Below are 20,196 nucleotides of genomic sequence, written 5' to 3'. Positions count from 1 at the left end.
GGAAGGCTAAGAGGGACTTAAAAAAAAAAAAAAAAGATTGCGTTGGAGGCCAAAACACATAGTACATTTTTTTTAAGGTATATTAAAAGCACGAAGCCAGCAAAAGAATTGGTTGGACTGTTAGATGACCGAGGAGTAAAAAGGGGTGATCAGGAAAGAGAAAGCTGTAGCGGACAGATTAAATGAATTCTTTGCTTCGGTCTTCACCGAGGAAGATTTAGAAGAGATATCGGTGCCAGAAATGGTATTCAAAGCTGAGTTTGAAAAACTGAATGAAATCTCTATGAACCTGGAGGATGTAATGGGGCAATTTGACAAATTGAACAGTAGCAAATCTCCTGGACCGGATGGTATTCATCCCTGAGTACTGATGGAATATGAACTTGCAGAACTATTGTTAGTAATATGGAATTTATCTTTAAAATCGAGCACGGTACCGGATGATTGGAGGGTGATCAATGTAACGCCAATTTAAAAAAAGGTTCCAGGGGAGATTTGGGAAATTATTTATTTGTTACATTTGTATCCCACATTTTCCCACCTATTTGCAGGCTCAATGTGGCTTCCATAGTACGGTAAAGGCGTTCGCCAATTCCAGTTTGAACAAATACAGTATGGTTGTGGTAGAATAAGGTTCGTGTGTACAGACACATTAGGGAATCGTAGTGAGGAAGAGAATCGTAGAGAGGAAGAGTTACTATATGTCCATTACGAGCTTTGGTTTCGTTATGTTGCAGGGTACAGGCATTTAAGTTGGGTCGATAGGGTATGCCTTTTTGAACAGGTTAGTTTTTAATGATTTCCGGAAGTTTAGGTGATCATAAGTTGTTTTCACGGCTTTTGGTAATGCGTTCCATAGTTGTGTGCTTAAGTAGGAAAAGCTGGATGCATAGGTTGATTTGTATTTGAGTCCTTTGCAGCTTGGGTAGTGGAGATTTAGGTATGTTCGTGTTGATCCTGTTGTGTTTCTGGTTGGTAGGTCTATGAGGTCTGTCATGTATCCCAGGGCTTCGCTGTAGATAAATTTTATGAACCAGGGTGCAGATTTTGAAAGCAATACGTGCAAAATGGAAGAAACTATTATAAAGAACAAAATTACAGAGCATATTCAAAAACATGGATTAATGAGATAAAGCCAACATGGATTTAGTGAAGGAAAATCTTGCCTCACCAATCTATTACATTTCTTTCAAGGGATGAATAAACATGTGGATAAAGGTGAGCCAGTTGACATTGTGTATGATTTTCAAAAGGTGTTTGACAAAGTACCTCATGAAAGACTCCAGAGGAAATTGGAGAGTCATGGGATAGGAGGTAGTGTCCTACTGTGGATTAAAAACTGGTTAAAATTAACAACTTGATATTATAAGCATCTCTGAGACCTGGTGGAAGGAGGATAACCAGTGGGACACTATTAATACCGGGGTACAAATTATATCGTAGTAATAGGGTGGATTGAATCCGTCCAGCTCATCCCCGCGGAGCGGGGGAGGGACACCACACCCGCCGATGCGGGGGGATCTGGCTTATCCTGCAACCGCAAGAGGAGCTGACTGACCCTAACACCGCCGAAGCGGGAGGGGTACAAAGCTGCCCTACTGCCGCACGAAGCGGGAGGGAGCGCCGGCAGAATTTAAGTCTCAATCCAGCCCCGTAAAACGGAGGGGAGAGGAATGCAGCAGCTCACTGTAACACAAATTCGTCTCAACTCTTGAAGAATCCATTGAAAAACTTGAACACGAAGTCCTCCTGAACAGGAACTGAAGACTAAACTTGAACCTGAAATGCAACCAGAATATAAACAATACAGATATCTGGGAGGGGCTATGGATTGATCAGCTATGATTAATGGAAAGAAAATTATCAGGTATGATACATAATTTTACCTTCCATATCATCATGCTGATCAATCCATAGACTGGTGGGATGTACCGAAGCAGTACTCACCCAGGGCGGGACATAGAAATCCCTGACCGCAACACTGAAGCTCCAAACCGGGCCTCCGCTCGAGCAGCCACAGTCAAGCGGTAATGCCTGGAGAAGGTATGGGCCGATGCCCAAGTTGCCGCCTTGCAAATCTCTTCCAAGGAGACGGACCCGGCCTCTGCCATCGAGGCCGCCTGAGCTCTAGTGGAGTGAGCCTTCAGCTGGATAGGCGGCACCTTCCCCGCGGCCACATAAGCCGCTGCAATGGCTTCCTTGATCCATCTTGCCACTGTAGGCTTAGCAGCCTGCAGACCCTTACGAGGATCTACAAACAGGACAAACAGATGATCCGACTTCCTGAAATCATTGGTCACTTCCAAGTATCTGATAATGACTCGTCTCACATCCAGATATTTGAGAGCAGAGTATTCCTCTGGGTAGTCCTCCCTATGAAAGGAAGGGAGACAGAGCTGCTGATTCACATGGAAGCGAGAAACAATCTTGGGCAGGAAGGAAGGCACTGTGCGAATAGGCACTCCTGCCTCAGTGAACTGCAGAAAGGGCTCTCGACATGAGAGTGCCTGGAGCTCGGAAACTCTTCTGGCTGAAGTGATAGCCACCAAAAAGACTGCTTTCAACGTCAGGTCTTTCAGAGATGCCCTTGACAAGGGTTCAAAAGGCGGCTTCTGCAAGGCTCTTAGCACCAGGTTGAGATTCCACGCAGGCACCACTGAGTGCAGAGGAGAGCGCAGGTGATTAACTCCCTTGAGAAAGCGCACCACATCTGGCTGCGAAGCCAGGGAAGCACCCTTCAGGCGGCCCCTGAAGCAAGCCAGAGCCGCTACCTGGACTTTAAGGGAACTGAGCGACAGGCCTTTCTCCAGACCTTCTTGCAGGAACGCCAACACTGAAGAAATTGGAGCAGTGAAGGGAGAAAGTGAGCCTGCTTCACACCACGCTGGAAAGGTACGCCAAACCCTGGCGTAAGCAGTAGAAGTAGAGCGCTTCCTCGCTCTCAGCATAGTGGCGATGACCTTGTCTGAGAAGCCCTTCTTTCTCAGACGCTGCCGCTCAATAGCCAGGCCGTAAGACCAAAGGGGGAGGGATCCTCCATCACCACGGGACCCTGATGCAACAGGCCCTGCTCCACTGGCAGCCGCAGAGGATCGTCCACTGAGAGCCTGATCAAGTCCGCATATCAGGGACGTCTGGGCCAGTCCGGACCCACCAGGATTATCCGGCCCGGATGCTTTGCCACCCGGTCTAGCACCCTGCCCAACATGGGCCAGGGCGGGAACACATAGCGAAGCTCCTGTGTCGGCCACTGTTGGAGAAGAGCATCTACTCCCAGGGATCGAGGGTCCCGTCCTCTGCTGAAAAAGCGCGGCACTTGGCAATTGGCCGATGACGCCATCAGATCTAGGCTCGGCTGGCCCCAGCGCTTCGTGATGTCCAAGAACGCCTGAGCAGATAGCTGCCACTCTCCGGGAGCTTCCGCCCACTGGCATAGATTCATGGCCTCCTTGGCTAGAGGGGCGCTCTTGGTACCTCCCTGGCGGTTGACATAGGCCACAGCCGTGGCATTGTCCGACAGGATCCGTACTGGCTTCAACGCCAGTACCGGGATGAACTCCAAAAGCGCCAACCGAATGGCTCTGAGTTCCAGGAGGTTGATAGACCACTTTGCCTCTGCAGGAGACCAGAGCCCCTGCGCTGTCCTTCCCAAGCAGTGGGCTCCCCAGCCCGACAAAGAGGCGTCCGTCGTGACGACAATCCACTCCGGGGTCACCAGAGGCATTCCTGCAGACAACTTGTCTGTCTTCAGCCACCAGCTCAGTGCCTTGCGCACTGCTGGGTCCAAGGGAAGGCGCACAGCATAATCCTCCGACACCGGAGTCCAGCGCTGCAGCAGAGAGTGTGGTAGTGGTCTCATATGAGCCCTGGCCCAGGGCACTACTTCCATCGTGGCCGTCATAGAGCCCAACAGCTGCACATAGTCCCAAGCCCGAAGAGGAGAGGCTACTAGGAACTGGTCCACCTGAGCCTGAAGTTTGACAATCTGATTGTCCGGCAGGAACACTCTGCCCACTTGGGTGTCGAATCGAACTCCCAGATACTCCAGGGACTGAGTCGGGCGCAGCTGGCTTTTCTCCCAGTTGATGATCCACCCCAGGGAGCTCAAAAGAGCAATCACCCGGTCCACAGCTTTGCCGCACTCTGCATAAGAGGGGGCTCGGATCAACCAGTCGTCCAGATAAGGATGGACTTGTACTCCTCCCTTTCGCAGGAAGGCCGCGATGACCACCATTACTTTGGAGAAGGTCCGCGGAGCAGTAGCCAACCCGAAAGGGAGGGCTCTGAACTGGAAGTGTCAGCTCAGGACTGCAAAACGCAGAAAGCGTTGATGAGGAGGCCAGATGGGAATATGCAGGTACGCTTCCTTGATGTCCAAGGAAGCCAAGAACTCCCCTGCCTTCACTGCCGCTATAACAGAGCGGAGAGTCTCCATGCGAAAGTGCCGCACTTTCAAGGCCCGACTGACCCCTTTGAGGTCGAGGATAGGCCGGACAGAATCTCCTTTCTTTGGTACCACAAAGTAAATGGAGTAACGTCCCTTGCCAATCTGATTTTCTGGCACCGGAACGACCACACCCAGGCGTATCAGGTTGTCCAAGGTCTGCTGCACTGCCTCAGCTTTGACCGGAGACTTGCAGGGAGAGAGTACAAACCCGTCTCTTAAGGGTCGGCAGAACTCTAACTTGTAGCCGTCTCTGATGACTTCCAGAACCCAAGCGTCTGAAGTTACCCTGGTCCACTCGCCCAGAAATGAGGACAGGCGTCCTCCAATCTGCACTGGGCCATGGACCAGGGCCCCGTCATTGGGTACGAGACCCTGGGGGAGGACCGGAGGGCGCACCTCCGGGACGGCGGTCTCTGCGAAAGGAATGCTGCTTGGGGGAGAAGTTCCTTTTCAAGGAAGAGGGAGCAGAGGAGCCCGACTTGCCCGGGCGGTACCGACGGGCTTCCTGAAACCGTCCTCTGGAGATACCGGGGCGAGCACTGGCCCGAGCCCTGACCTCTGGTAACCTCTTGCCCTTAGACGTGCCGAGATCGGTCACGATTTTGTCCAGCTCGACCCCAAAGAGCAGCTTGCCTTTAAAAGGCAACTTAGCCAGGCGGGACTTAGAGGCGTGGTTCGCAGACCAATGTTTCAGCCAAAGCCAGCGCCGCGCAGAGACTGTCTGAGCCATACCTTTAGCCGAGGCTCTCAAGACATCATACAGTAAGTCTGCCAAATAAGCCAAGCCCGATTCCAGGGCCGGCCAAACAGCCCTCAAGGAAGGATCCGAGGGGGAAGCCCGCTACACCATCGTCAGGCACGCCCTGGCCACATAGGAGCCGCAAACTGAGGCCTGCAAACTTAAGGCAGCCGCCTCGAAGGACGACCTTAAAGCCGCTTCCAATCTTCTGTCTTGGGCGTCCTTTAGGGCCGTGCCACCTTCCACCGGCAACGCCGTTTTCTTAGTCACCGCAGTGATTAAAGAATCCACGGTAGGCCAAATAAAGGCCTCACGTTCACTTTCAGGCAAAGGATAGAGGCGGGACATAGCCCTAGCCACTTTGAGGCTCGCTTCTGGGACATCCCATTGAGCCGAAATTAAGGTGTGCATGGCATCATGCACGTGGAAGGTTCTAGGCGGGCGCTTCGTCCCCAGCATAATGGCAGAGCCAACAGGGGCTGAGGGAGAGACGTCCTCTGGCAAGGAAATCTTCAAAATGCTCATGGCCTGCACTAACAGGTTGGGCAAATCCTCTGAGCGAAAGATCCGTGCTGCAGAGGGGTCATCCGCTCCATCCGAGCGGGAATCCGTCTCCTCCAAGGAATCCCCAAAGGACCGTTGGGAGAACTCAGATACGCTGCCCTCATCTACATCAGAGGAAACAGAGTCCTCTAAGGCCTGGGAATCCACCCGAGGGTGTTTACTTCCGGGGGCCTCAACCCCTTTATCGGACAAGGGAGAAGGGGCAGCGTTTGGCATAAGAAAGGCCTGATGCAGCAGCAAAATAAACTTGGGGGAGAAACCCCCAAGACTGTGCACTTCAGCAGCCTGGGCCACAGCCCTAGACGCACCTTCAACCGGCGCTCGCAAGAGCGGGGGAGAAACATGCTGCGCATCCAAGATGGCGTCCAGCGCGACACTCCGTGAAGGAGCCGCGCGGGAAGAACGGCGCTTAACTTTAGCCGCTTTTCTGCCGTCGCCCAAATGAAGGGCGGCCATGGCATTAACGTCTCCCACCTCAAGGGCGGCCCAAGAAGAAGCCGTCCGAGCAGCGTGGCCGGCCAAGATGGCGGAGGCGAGCAGCGGGGGATGGGCGTTTATGGCGGGAAAAACCGCCGCACCCGAGGAAGAACAGGGACACTGACCGGTCTCCAAACTGACACCCAACAAGGGCGAATCAGACTTTAAAACCCCCGCATCCCCGCTAGACGCGCACACGCGGTCCGGGGAGCGATTCTTTGTGCCCTCACCCTCCGACGCCATCAGCCACGTGGAGATCAATCGGGGAACCCCCTGCCCGCTACAAAAAGGTAAAAATTACCTGCTTTCCGCTCCGAGCTGTAACGACCTGGTGTCCCAGTGAGTAGCTGCAATAAACGTTTAAATAAACGTCGAAATAAACGCCCTTAAGGACGTCCAAAATTTTTTTTTTTTTTAAACGGAGCCAGCGGGAGAAGGGAGAAAAGGAGGGACCTGGCACCACCAGGTTTGCACTTGCTCAAGAAGAGCCCTCAACCCCAGGCACTCAACAAAACCTAAAAATTAGGCTTGGAGGCCTAGCCAGAGCTGCTGCTGTGTGTGACCACCACCTGCTGAGATAGAGAACATACTGAGGAGTTTCCGGCAGCACATGACCACATATAGGGAGGCAAAAGGATTGCTCTCTATCTCCACCTGCTGGTAGATGGACACAACCCACCAGTCTATGGATTGATCAGCATGATGATATGGAAAAACTGGTTAAAATTAACAACTTGATATTATAAGCATCTCTGAGACCTGGTGGAAGGAGGATAACCAGTGGGACACTATTAATACCGGGGTACAAATTATATCGTAGTAATAGGGTGGATTGAATTGGTAGCACTGCATGTTAAGGAGGGCCTTGAATCAAATAGACTGAAAATTCTGCATCATGTACTGAAAAAGAGCTCGTTTGAACATCTAACATTCCTTTCCTGGGAATACTTATAGAATGATCTGTATACAACTCAGACTGGCTAAATGGGGATTGTCCTTCTGTGTTAAAATTGTACAGCGCTACATAACCCTGGTAGCACTTTAGAAATGTTAAATAGTAGTAAATGAAAGAATCTGGCTGAACCCCTTGTCCATCTGGCATCAGACATGTATATGGAACAGAAATATTTCTTGTATTCCTGCTTGAAGATGTCCATAGAAACTGAGATACACGATCCACCGCAATACTAGTAGTGGTGGATTTCTCAGCAGCCCCCAACATTATGGGCTATATTATTATGTCTGCACAGCCGGGAAAAAACAGGTATCAGTAGAACAATATCTGTATGGCTCAAATCCTGTCAGACAACAATCAGTTCAGCTACAGAACATCACACCTTGTGGGGTACCTCAAGGATCCATACTATCACCTATTTTATTTAATATCTGCCCCTATCCAAGCTGATTTGATGGGACACAAAATTCTAATGCTCTGCCATTGATGTACTGTTACCCATACCCACTGAACCAGATCCACCCCCAGCTTTGAGTAAATTGACTGCCTAACAGCAACTGAGGAATGGGCGAAAAAATAAACTGCCTGAATGAATCCAAGTAGAATGGAGAGTCCTGGAGTTTCCTAACCCAAGCAGTCTGGTACCTGACTTCAATATACCATATGGGAAGTATGCAGTGGCGTTCCTAGGGGGGCGGACACCTGGGTCGGCGCCCCGCCCCCCAGGTGCAGCGCCCCCCCACCGGATGCATGCCGCTGGGGGGGAGGGGGTGCTGCAGCGCACGCCTGCTGCGAGTTTACTAACTTTGCTCATTCGCTGCAGCTCCCTCTGCCCCAGAACAGGAAGTAACCTGTTCCGGGGCAGAGGGAGCTGCAGCGAACGAGAGAAGTTAGCGAACTCTCGCAGCAGGCACGCGCCGCTGCACCCCCCAGCGGCGTGCACCCGGGGCAGACCACCCCCACCTGGGTACGCCACTGGAAGTATGACCACCCCCTAAAATTACAGATCATGAATTTTAAGGTACTGTGCTAGACTCATCACTTTGATCCCACAAATTCAAATTAAACTTTAAAAAACTACTATCACCTCCAGCAGCTACTAAATCTCTCTTCATATATTGAGAAGACAAGTCTGATCATATCACAACACAACTTGACTACTGTAATGCCCCTTACACTGGTCAAACCAAAGATTTTTCACCAGCTCCAACTATTTCAGAATGCTGAAGTATAACTTAATACAGGGTTGCAAGTGGTGTGACATCACATCACACCCTTCCTGCAAAAACTCTCAAGGAGCATCACTATACGTAACCTCATCAAAGGAAATAATACAATATCATACCTGAAAGTAAGACACCTCAGGAGTACCCCACATACTCTGAAAATCACTCCCAGATGGGCTATACCTTACTCAAGACTAGTGGAGGAGTAGCCTAGTGGTTAGTGCAGTGGACTTTGATCCTGGGGAACTGAGTTTGATTCCCACTGCAGCTCCTTGTGACTCTGGGCAAGTCACTTAACCCTCCATTGCCCCTGGTACAAAATAAGTACCTGAATATATGTAAACCACTTTGAATGTAGTTGATATACCATCTTTCTGAGGTTTTTGCAAGTCCCATTTCCCTTCCCCTCTTCTTCAGGAAGCAGATGAAAGCCTGGCTCTTCTCCCAAGAATACTGTGGCAACTATCTATTTATTCTGCATCTGGATTAGCTTGCTGCACACCATGCAACTAAGAACAGTTCCACATACCTTAATCAACTGTACAAACATTGTTGCCTTATTTAAAAATATTTATATTCCACACTATCCTACAACTCTAGATGGATCACAACCACATAATCAATACATAAAAACAAAATGAACTCCAATCAGCTCAAAAAGGTAATAAAACAGCTCACATCAGCATCTCATTGAATACAGAAGTAAAAGCTTGAGTAAAGAGATAAACTTTCAAATGTTTACAAAATTGAAGAAGAGAAGTGATACTACTATGTAGACTAAAAGGTAAAGAATTTCATTGTTTTGCCCCCTTCAACATAAAATATAAGAATGATATTCTTGAGGGAGATTTCCATGCACTGTCTTCCACTGCATGCCAATCTCTTTCCTGAGTAGTCACTGTGGATATCCTGAAAACCTTACTAGCTGAGGAGCCCTCAGAATAGGTTTGGGAAACACTTTCCTAGGTCCCTTCTCCTGTTCCAAGCAGAAACTGATTGAATACCTTCTAAATTTCTCCAAGTCATATTTGAGAAACAACTCCATTAGGATACATACACTTCAGTACAATTGATGTTCATCACTTTCATGTACAAGGTAAAGCCATCTCTATACAGCCTTTAGTTCTACTTATGCAGGGTTTGCTTCTGCAAAGCCATCTATCAAACTTCCCACAGTGTCACTGGACCTCAAAGTGCTATTAATCCAGCTGATGAAATCAATTTTTTTTGATCCATTAAATATCTCTAAAGTGTAGTATGTGGCCTTGGAAGATCTTGTTTTTGGTGTCAGGAATGTCAGCATTCAGAGTGAATGAGCTGTAGGCTTCAGTAATCAATGTAAAATTTAGTACAAGAGGGTGATTCTGTGCTCTCTTCCTTCCAAAAGTGGTGTCAGAATTTTATCTTAGCAAGCCTATCATCTGACGACTATCTTTTCCCAGGTCTCATACCCACAAAGATGAAAAGCGTACTGTACACATTAGATTACAAGAGAGCTTTAGCCTTCTATTTAGAGCACATTAAAGCCCTGAGAAAGTCCACCCAAAATTTTGTTTATTTTGAATCTAATAGTAGAGGAGCTGATGTCAAACACACACTCTCCAGTTGGCTAGCAGACTGCATTTATGCCCTGGCAGGCTTAAATCTAGAGTGTCATGTCGCAGCTCATAATGTCAAAGCTATTGACGATGTCAGTATCCCACTTGAATCGGCCCCCATTGAGGAAATTTGCAGGGCTGCAGCATCGGCGTCTGTCCATACATTTCCATCCCTCTAATCTTAAGAGCAGGACTCCTGAAGTGGCAGTAAGTTTAGCCAGTGAGTGTTAGAATACACTCTATCACCTCTAGGCCCATGCTATGTTACCTGAACCGTCAGTGTAGTCTCCTAGTTTGAATGAAGTGGAACAGTGATTCCTGCTCTCTCTCTTTAGATCTCCTCCTGATACAGCCTGTTGAGGTGAAATGTGGCCACATCTGACACTCTGTTTTGAATAAATTTGCACTTCTTCTACAGCCATTGGTCTGTTTTCTTTTACAATGTATAGGATACAGTAATCCACTCGATTTGAGAAAACACAATTAACTCCATCATTCCTTAGTTGTGGAATCTGCTTTAAAGTGCGCACTCAGTGCAAGATCTTCTGTTTCTGCTCCTCCAGGAAGAGAAGCTAGAATATTTGACTCTTTTGGCGCAAAATCTTTTCAAGCTTCAATGCTTACCAATCGTATATTGGATTATCAACTTTATTCCACAATTTGCTTAAAATCTCTAATACAGAGTACTTTATCTTTCATGGAATTCCCTTCCTGAGAAAGTTAAGGAATTCCATAATCTTCACAGAATACTTTTTGACTGTCATAAATATCTGGCAAGAAGGCCATTGATGCCTTGATGTTTCTTCACGTATTTCTATCTTAGCAGTGGCAATGTGACATCCCTTGGCTCAGAGTCTCCGACCTCAAGTCTGCTGTCCAGGACAGTCTACTAGATAGTAACATAGTAGATGACGGCAGAAAAAGACCTGCACGGTCCCATCCAGTCTGCCCAACAAGATAAACTCACATGTGCTACTTTTTGTGTATACCTTACCTTGATTTGTACCTGTACTTTTCAGGGCACAGACCGTATAAGTCTGCCCAGCACTATCCCCGCCTCCCAACCACTAGCCCCGCCTCCCACCACCGGTTCTGGCACAGACCGTATAAGTCTGCCCAGCACTATCCCCGCCTCCAAACCACCAGTCCCGCCTCCCACCACCGGCTCTGGCACAGACCGTATAAGTCTGCCCAGCACCATCTCCGTCTCTCGCCACCGGCTTTGCCACCCAATCTCGTCTAAGCTCTTTAGGATCCATTCCTTCTGAGCAGGATTCCTTTATGTTTATCCCACGCATGTTTGAATTCCATTACCGTTTTCGTTTCCACCACCTCCAGCGGGAGGGCATTCCAAGCATCCACTACTCTCTCCGTGAAAAAATACTTCCTGACATTTTTCTTGAGTCTGCCCCCCTTCAATCTCATTTCATGTCCTCTCGTTCTACCGCCTTTGAACCTCCGGAAAAGGTTCGTTTGCGGATTAATACTTTTCAAATATTTGAACGTCTGTATCATATCACCCCTGTTTCTCCTTTCTTCCAGAGTATACATGTTAAGGTCCGCAAGTCTCTCCTCATATGTCTTGTAACGCAAATCCCATACCATTCTCGTAGCTTTTCTTCACGTATTTCTATCTTAGCAGTGGCAATGTGACATCTCTTGGCTCAGAGTCTCCGACCTCGAGTCTGCTGTCCAGGACAGTCTACCAGATAGTAACATAGTAGATAACGGCAGAAAAAGACCTGCACAGTCCCATCCAGTCTGCCCAACAAGATAAACTCACATGTGCTACTTTTTGTGTATACCTTACCTTGATTTGTACCTGTCCTTTTCAGGGCACAGACCGTGTAACTCTGCCCAGCACTATCCCCGCCTCCCAACCACCGGCTCTGGCACAGACCATATACGTCTGCCCAGCACTATCCCCGCCTCCCGCCACCAGCTCTGCCACCCAATCTCGGCTAAGCTCCTTAGGATCCATTCCTTCTGAACAGGATTCCTTTATGTTTATCCCACGCGTGTTTGAATTCTGTTACCGTTTTCCTCTCCACCACCTCCCGCGGGAGGGCATTCCAAGCATCCACTACTCTCTCCGTGAAAAAATACTTCCTGAGATTTTTCTAGAGTCTGCCCCCCTTCAATCTCATTTCATGTCCTCTCGTTCTACCGCCTTCGCACCTCCGGAAAAGGTTCGTTTGCGGATTAATACTTTTCAAATATTTGAATATCTGTATCATATCACCCCTGTTTCTCCTTTCTTCCAGAGTATACATGTTCAGGTCATCAAGTCTCTGCTCATACGTCTTGTAACGCAAATCCCTTACCATTCTCGTAGCTTTTCTTTGCACCGCTTCAATTCTATTTACATCCTTAACAAGATACGGCCTCCAGAACTGAACACAATACTCCAGGTGGGGCCTCACCAACGACTTATACAGGGGCATCAACACACCCTTTCTTCTGCTGGTGTCCCTTTGTTTCTTCAGATGTCCCTTGTTGTGGAGAAAACTTGTTTGGCAACTAAGTGAGCCAAAAACAAGGAATGGGAACTCATCAGTCTCTTCAAACAGACCAGGGACTCGCTTGTGTTTGTTTTGCAAGACATATTGCCAAGGATAGATGTGATTGTCAAATATACGCATCAAGACTCCTGAGGCTGACACGTTTGTGCCGAAACATGGTGCCGTGTCGAGTCATCTTAAATAAATGTCTTTAATTCTACATTGAGAGTCTGTGGTCTGTTTTAAAGAGCTTGATCCAGTTCCCACTCCTTGTTTTTGGCTCTGTCTATCCCACGGGACTTTTGTGTTCTTTTGGCAACAAGAGCAAAGTGATGCATGTTAGAAAGAGGAACCCGAACTATAGCTATGTGATGCAAGGTGCCACATTAGGAGTCACCAACCAGGAAAGGGATCTAGATGTCATCGTTGATGATGTTGAAACCCTCTGTTCAGTGTGCAGCAGTGGCAGCAAAGAAAGCAAACAGAACATTGGCTGGTATTAGGAAAGGAATGGAAAACAAAAATGAGGACGTATAATGCCTTTTTATTGCTTCATGGTGCAACCACATCTCGAATATCGTGAGCAGTTCTGATCACCGCATCTCAAAAAAGATACAGTGGAATTAGAAAAAGTACACAGAAAGGCAACAAAAATCATGAAGGGGATGGGATGACTTCCCTCTGAGGAAAGGCTAAAGCGGCTAGGGCTCTTCAGCATGGAGAAAAGACGGCTGAGAGAAGATGTGATACAGGTCTACAAAATAATGAGTGAAGTGGAACAGGTAGACAAAAATCGCTTGTTTACTCTTTCCAAAAATACTAGGACTAGGGGGCATGCAATGAAGCTACGAAGTAGTAAATTTAAAACAAATCTGATAAAATATTTCTTCTCTCAATGTGTAATTAAACTCTAGAATTCATTGCCAGACAATGTGGTAAAAGCAGTTAGCTTAGTGAGGTTTAAAAAAGGTTTGATAGCCTGCTGTCCTCGGAGAATACCTGCTACAGGTATGCATCTTCATTTTCTCCGAGAACAAGCAGGCTGAACATTCTCATTGATGGGGTACCCTAGCCCCCAAGCTCACTCAAAACAATGAACACTGGTCAATTGGGCCTCGCAACGGCAAGGACATAATGTAGATTGACCTAAAAAGAAACACAAATAAGTGAGAGTGCAGCCTGGAACAGAACAGAAATGGGCCTAGGAAGGTAGAGTTGGATTCTAAACCCCGAACATATTCTGCAGCACCGACTTCCCAAACCGACTGTCACATCGGGTATCCTGCTGAAGGCAGTAGTGAGATGTGAATGTGTGGACTGATGACCACGTTGCAGCCTTGCAAATCTCTTCTAAGAAGCTGACTTCAAATGAACCACTGAAGCAGCCATGGCTCTGACATTATGAGTCGTGACATGGCCCTCCAGAGTCAGCCCAGCTTGAGCGTAAGGAAATGCAATCTGCTAGCCAATTAGAGATGGTGCGTTTTCCAATGGCAACTCCCCCTCCTGTTGAGATTAAAAGAAACAAACAGCTGAGCGGACTGTCTATAGGGCTTTGTCCGCTCCACGTAAAAGGCCAATGCTCTCTTATAGTCCAAGGTGTGCAACTTGACTTCACCAGGGTGGGTATGTGGACAGGGAAAGAATGTTGGCAAGACAATTGACTGGTTCAGATGGAACTCAGACACCACCTTCAGCAAGAACTTAGGGTGAGTGCGGAGGACTACTCTGTTATGATAAAACTTGATATAAGGTGCATGTACTACCAGGGCTTGGAGCTCACTGACTCTACGAGCTGAAGTAACAGCCACCAAGAAAATAACCTTCCAGGTCAAGTAGTTCAGATAGCAGGAATTCAGTGGCTCAAAAGGAGCTTTCATCAGCTGGGTGAGGACGACGTTGAGATCCCATAACATCAGTGACTGGGGGCTTTGACAAAAGCAAACCTCTCATGAAACGAACTACTAAAGGCTGTCAAGAGATAGGCTGACCTTCTACACGTTGATAAGCACTAATTGCACTAAGGTGAACCTTTACGGAGTTGGTCTTGATGGTCGGGCCCAAGGCACTGGAGACACCACGCGTGGGGGTCGGTACCCGAAATGGTCCGGTTGCAGCAAGTACAACGCTTGAAACTGCTGGGAGTCCTCGATGACATGGACGGTAAAACAGCAGCTGTGAAATTAAAAACTTGATTGTGCCAACAAAAAGGCACAAAAAAGGGAAAAAATAACCAGACCCAGCAGCCTAAGGGCAGCAGTGACGGAAAATAATAAGAAAACTTAAAAAGGTGAAGAGAACCTAAAACGTAAAGGAAAAAAGGGGCCTTTTTTTTTATTGAAGAGAAAATAAAAGTCAGCTGAAAAAAGCAAAGGGGGAAGCCTGTAAACGCGTACCCAGGTCTCCTGAGCAGAAGAAAACGCCACCTAACAAAAGACGTGATTCTCATATCACGGATCAAAAGAACTGAAGAGGACACGCTCGTGTCGCTGGAAGCCGTTCGCGCATGCACGGTGCACTCGGCCCGCGCGACAGAGTGTTCTAGAGACTTCTAGTTTTTCCAAAGTTGTTCCGGTCTCCTGGGCCATCACGGATGACAACCCATCAGTGAGAATATTCAGCCTGATTGTCCTCGGAGAATGATATTAACAGTACAATCTAGTACAATACTATCATTTGAATTTCATCATTTATGGCTACAATTGCCCTACAAACACCATTTAAATGTTTTAGTACCACAAATACTGAATTGTTTAGTGATTTACAAAATTATATTAATATATAATTAAAACCAAGAGATCAAATAAAAACCCTTGTAATATAACTCACAGCTCAGTTCTAATCTGAGAGAGACTAAACCCCTATTATGTCAAAAATTAAAAAAAAAAAAAAATTACTGGGAAAATTAAAACTTGGTTACCGTCTGATTCCAAACAATCATCACCAGGCAATTCATTCCATCAGATGGGGGCCATCACTGAAAATATTCTACTCTAGTATCTTTCTCCTTAACCTATTTAACTAATGGTGTCTTAAGAAGTAAAGTCTAATTAGATCTAAGAGACTGAGGGGCATTAAATTTTGTGTGCGTTTATAGCCATAGTTGAACTTACCGATTTCCAAACAGCGACCAATGCTAAAAGGAAACTGCATGCCAATGAGATAACCTACCGAGCTGCTTACTGAATTTCTGTGTAAGTGCCTAGCACATAGGACTCCTCTCTTCTGTTGACTCTCCTCTCACTCCACGGTGCACCTCACACTGCGGTTCCCTCCCACTGCTGATCACCTCTAGCCACCCCCCCCCCCCCAACCAAAATGTCTTAGTTGCTCTGGACTTGCTTTCCCTCAGGCTGCCCCATCCCCTGACTGATTCTGCCCTATGATTAGTAATAATTTTTCTCCCTGTCACTTTGGGGCTAAACTCCACCTCTTCGCTGATGTCACTCTTGATATAAACTGACATCATAAGGGCCTTCCCAGAAGACTAGCTGTTTGCTTTTGTTTTTCATCAGGCTGCTTGTGGGATTCCCTGCATCTACCTGTTCCACCAACATTTGAGGTGATCCTGGGGAAAAGACTTCAGCATACAGCAAAGATACTTACCTGTAGCAGGTATTCTCTGAGGATAGCAGAATTATTAATCTCACAAGTGGGTCGACGATCTACGTCGGGCTTGGAACCGGCATAATATATAGCAAAAAATTTGTCAGAGCCTTCTGCCGCACGTCCCATGCCCACGCCAAGTGCCTTCCTGCCCGCCAGTTTAATTGAACAGCATTAAGAAAAAAGTGTAAATAAGAAAAAAGTGAAAAGAAAACTCCAAGGGGAGGTGGGCGGGATTCTGAGAATAAGCCTGCTGTCCTTGGAGAATACCTGCTACAGGTAAGTATCTTCACTTTCTCCCAGGACAAGCAGGCTATATTATTCTCACAAGTGGGGTATCCCTAGCATCCAGGCTCACCCAAAACAACAAAACATTGGTCAATTGGGCCTCGCAATGGCAAGGACATAATGTAGATTGACCTAAAAAGAAACACAAATAAGTGAGAGTGCAGCCTAGAACAGAATAAAATGGGCCTAGGAGGGTGGAGTTGGATTCTAAACCCCAAACAGATTCTGCAGCACTGCCTGCCCAAACCGACAGTCACATCAGGTATCCTGCTCAAGGCAGTAATGAGATGTGAATGTGTGGACTGAAAACCACATTACAGCTTTGCAAATCTCTTCAATGGAGACTGACTTTAAATGAGCCAGTGACGCAGCCAGGGCTATGACATTATGAGCCGTGACATGACCCTCTACTCAGCCCAGCTTGGGCATAAGCAAAGGAAATGCAATCTGCTAGCCAACTGGAAATGGTGTGTTTACCGACAGCGACTCCCCTCCTGTTGGGATCAAAAGAGACAAACAACTGGGTGGACTGTCTGAAGGGCTTCGTCAGCTCCATGTAAAAGGCCAACGCTCTCTTGCAGTCCAAAATTTGAAAGCCGCTTTCTCCAGGGTGGGCATGAGGATGGGGAAAAAATGCTGGCAAGACAATCAACTGGTTCAGATGAAACTCAGACACCACCTTCAGCAGGAACTTAGGGTGCGTGTGGAGGACTACTCTATTGTGATGAAACGTAGCATAAGGTGCATCCACTACTAAAGCCTGAAACTCACTGACCCTACAAACTGAAGTAACAGCCACCAAGAAAATGACCTTCCAGGTCAAGTACTTCAGATAACAGGAATTCAGTGGCTCAAAAGGAGCTTTCATCAGCTGGGTGCGAACAACGTTGAGATCCCATGACACAGGTGGAGGTTTGACAGGGGGCACTAACAAAAGCAAACCTCTCATGAAACGAACAACTAAAGGCTGTCCAGCGATAGGCTAACTTTCTACATGCTGATAAGCGCTGATTGCACTAAGGTGAACCCCTTACGGAGTTGGTCTTGAGACCAGACTCTGGTAAGTGTAGAAGGTATTCAAGCAGGATCTGTGTAAGACAAGAAAGGGGATCTATGGCCTGGCTATTACACCAGACGGCAAACCTCCATTTAAAGTAACACCACCTTTTCGTGGAATCTTTCCTGGAAGCAAGCAAGACCCGGGAGACACCCTCCGAAAGACCCAAGGAAGCGAATTCTAGGCTCTCAACATCCAGGCCGTGAGAGCCAGAGACTGGAGGCTGGGATGTAGAAGTGACCCTTCGTTCTGAGTGATGGAAAACACTCCAATCTCCATGGTACTTCAGAGAACAATTCCAGAAGAAGGGGCAACTTGGAAAATTCACTTTAAAAGCCACCAAAAAAAAAAAAAAACCAAGCTGCTTACCTGTAATGAGTGTTCACTAACAGCAGGGTGAGCAAAAGGGAAGAATGTCATCTATTGGCACCTATGTGGAATGTTTCTGCAGCTCTCCTGGAAAATTATAGAAGGCTCTTCATTTAACACTGCCTACTCAGTCTTAAGTGCAGGCTTAGCAGAGAAGCCAGCTCCAGGAGGAGTGCTGTTTATTTTTCTGTTCAAGGTTAAATGCTTTAACAGGTAAGCAATTTGGTTGTCTTCAAGACACCAAAATGGGTTACAAACTGGAAGAATTAGCCGTCCATAAGTGCTAAACGTTTTTCTTTTTTTAGGCCATCAGGTCAGGATTTCTCCTGGAGTTACACTGGCTGCAGATTACTTGAAGAAACAAATTTGGTAGCATCTTTTTATCTTTAAATCCATTATGAACCCCATCTGTTCTCTTGATATCCTCTGGAAAAGCTATGCTCTGTTCCCCTTTTCTTAAAGGGATATACTTCTGTAGCTCCCATAACAGGATCTACGGGAGCCCGGTTCAAATCTCACTGCAGCTCCTTGTGATCTTGGGCAAACTTAACCCTCTATTGCTTCAGGTACAAACTTAGACTGTGAGCCTTTCAGGGACAGAAAAATACTCCCGAATGTACACTGCTTCAATAGCTTTCAAGCTTTTAGGTGGTATATAAAAAATAAAATAAATGAAAATTTGAATATGTCCTACTTTAGAGTGGTTCAAGAAAAAAAAAAAAGTATCCACACACATTTGTACCTCCTTGTATGGATATTCCTTTTCAACCTAAAAAAAAACACCCCTCTGAAAATGTATATGTATATGCATACTCTTTTAGTCCCTGCCTTAACCTATCCCTGAGAACACAGCCCCCATTCTAGGTAGATATATGTGCACTATTGGACTACATGATTTTTTTGTCCATATATGGGACAGACAATTTTCAGACATCTAATTTCAATGGGTAAAACACTTTACCTGGGGAAATAATTTTCAAGTGATGTATGGAAAAAAAAATCAAACAAAAAAATATTCACACATACACCATCACTAACCTTGGTACTGCATCCAGTGAGCTTGGTGCCGAGACCTTGGGTACCTGACAGTTTGCTGCTGCAGTCAGTTTTAAGGCAGATGATGGAACAGCACTTAAAGTCCTTGGTATATGTCGTGCATTGAGTGTGTTAATAGAGTTTACTGTGGCAACTGATGAGGGTACAGTTAATCGAATGTTGTTCCCAAACAGAACCTGAGTTGTTGCAGAACTGGCAGAAGTTACTTGGTGGCTCAGTGCACTGTGGGTACTTGTAGTCTGTGTAACATTGGAAGGCTGTAGCAAGGTTGAACCAGTTGATGACGATGATTGACTTGTATGCACGAGTGTTGTAGATGTAGGACTACCAAGATGTAAGCCCTTGTATGCTCCTAGAACATAATTAAAACAAATATTTTAATGATTCAATGCTTTGATGGCATATAACTAACTTTTAAATTATTTTGTTGTTGCAGGGAACGCAGGGTGGCGGGATCCTCCCCAAAGAGAAAGAAAGTATTTTTGAAGATATGGCACTTTTATATACAGTCGCTTTCCTCAAAGGCTCATAGGTTTATACTGAATAGACTTTGATAGCCTTATGGTTCCTTTTTTTTTTTGTTTGCTTATTATTGTATCATTTCTCAAGTGTGATAAGGTTGGAGGGAAAAATAATTGGGAGAAAAAGTTACAAATGCACGCATCATCTTATTAGGGGCCTTTTGAGGGGTGATTATAGTTGGGAGTGGGAGGGGGGAAGGAGGGGGAGGGGGAGAAAAGAAGAAAATTTTCTTGTAGAATTGGAACGGTGCACTGTATTTATCGGAAGAGTTTTGCAATTGTTATCTGGTGGTTTTATGCCAGACTGTTGCATTTTGTTTGCCAATAAAAAGATTTAAATATAAAATCTAGACTTGTACAGATCCTCACCTGAGGCCTGGATGACACCATTCACTCCAGTTCCAAACACCACATCATCCTTCATCTTGTATGCCATCAGCTGTTCAGATGTCATCAAAGCTGAAGCAGCAAATTGAGCACTAACAGAATCTAACGTCTTGGAAATAATTCTCTGCATGGAAAGAGCAAACAAAAACAGGATTCTTTGAAGAATCAATAAGACACTCTTTCTTACACACTGATAATTATCTGTTCTTTTTTTTTTTTTTTTTTAATACCACACTTTTTCACTTTAAATGGTAGTTTTTGTGGGCAGCCTGGTGGCTCACTGGGACAGCCATTCACTGCTATGTGAAAGGTTCCTGCTTTCATCCTTAAGTCAGGTCCTTCCACTCAGGTTGGCTGGGGATGCTGTAAAAGTAGCATTCATAGTCCCTGGATGGTGGGGATAGG

At 46.4% G+C, this 20,196-nt stretch overlaps 1 protein-coding gene across 3 annotated transcripts in view; it reads right to left on the bottom strand.

Moving 5' to 3' along the window:
- Positions 1–20,196, bottom strand: part of EPC1 (enhancer of polycomb homolog 1) — a 396,583-nt gene that overhangs the window by 9,393 nt on the left and 366,994 nt on the right. For all 3 annotated transcript variants that reach the window (XM_030199118.1, XM_030199129.1, XM_030199110.1), the window contains 2 exons: positions 19,774–19,915; positions 18,866–19,235 (listed from right to left, as the gene is read on the bottom strand). In XM_030199118.1, the coding sequence (XP_030054978.1) occupies positions 18,866–19,235; positions 19,774–19,915 (512 nt within the window). The remainder of the gene's footprint in view (positions 1–18,865; positions 19,236–19,773; positions 19,916–20,196) is intronic.

The sequence above is a fragment of the Microcaecilia unicolor genome, chromosome 1 (genome assembly GCF_901765095.1).
Source record: "Microcaecilia unicolor chromosome 1, aMicUni1.1, whole genome shotgun sequence".
Taxonomy (NCBI): domain Eukaryota; kingdom Metazoa; phylum Chordata; class Amphibia; order Gymnophiona; family Siphonopidae; genus Microcaecilia; species Microcaecilia unicolor.
This window is presented reverse-complemented; position numbering and strand designations above follow the sequence as displayed.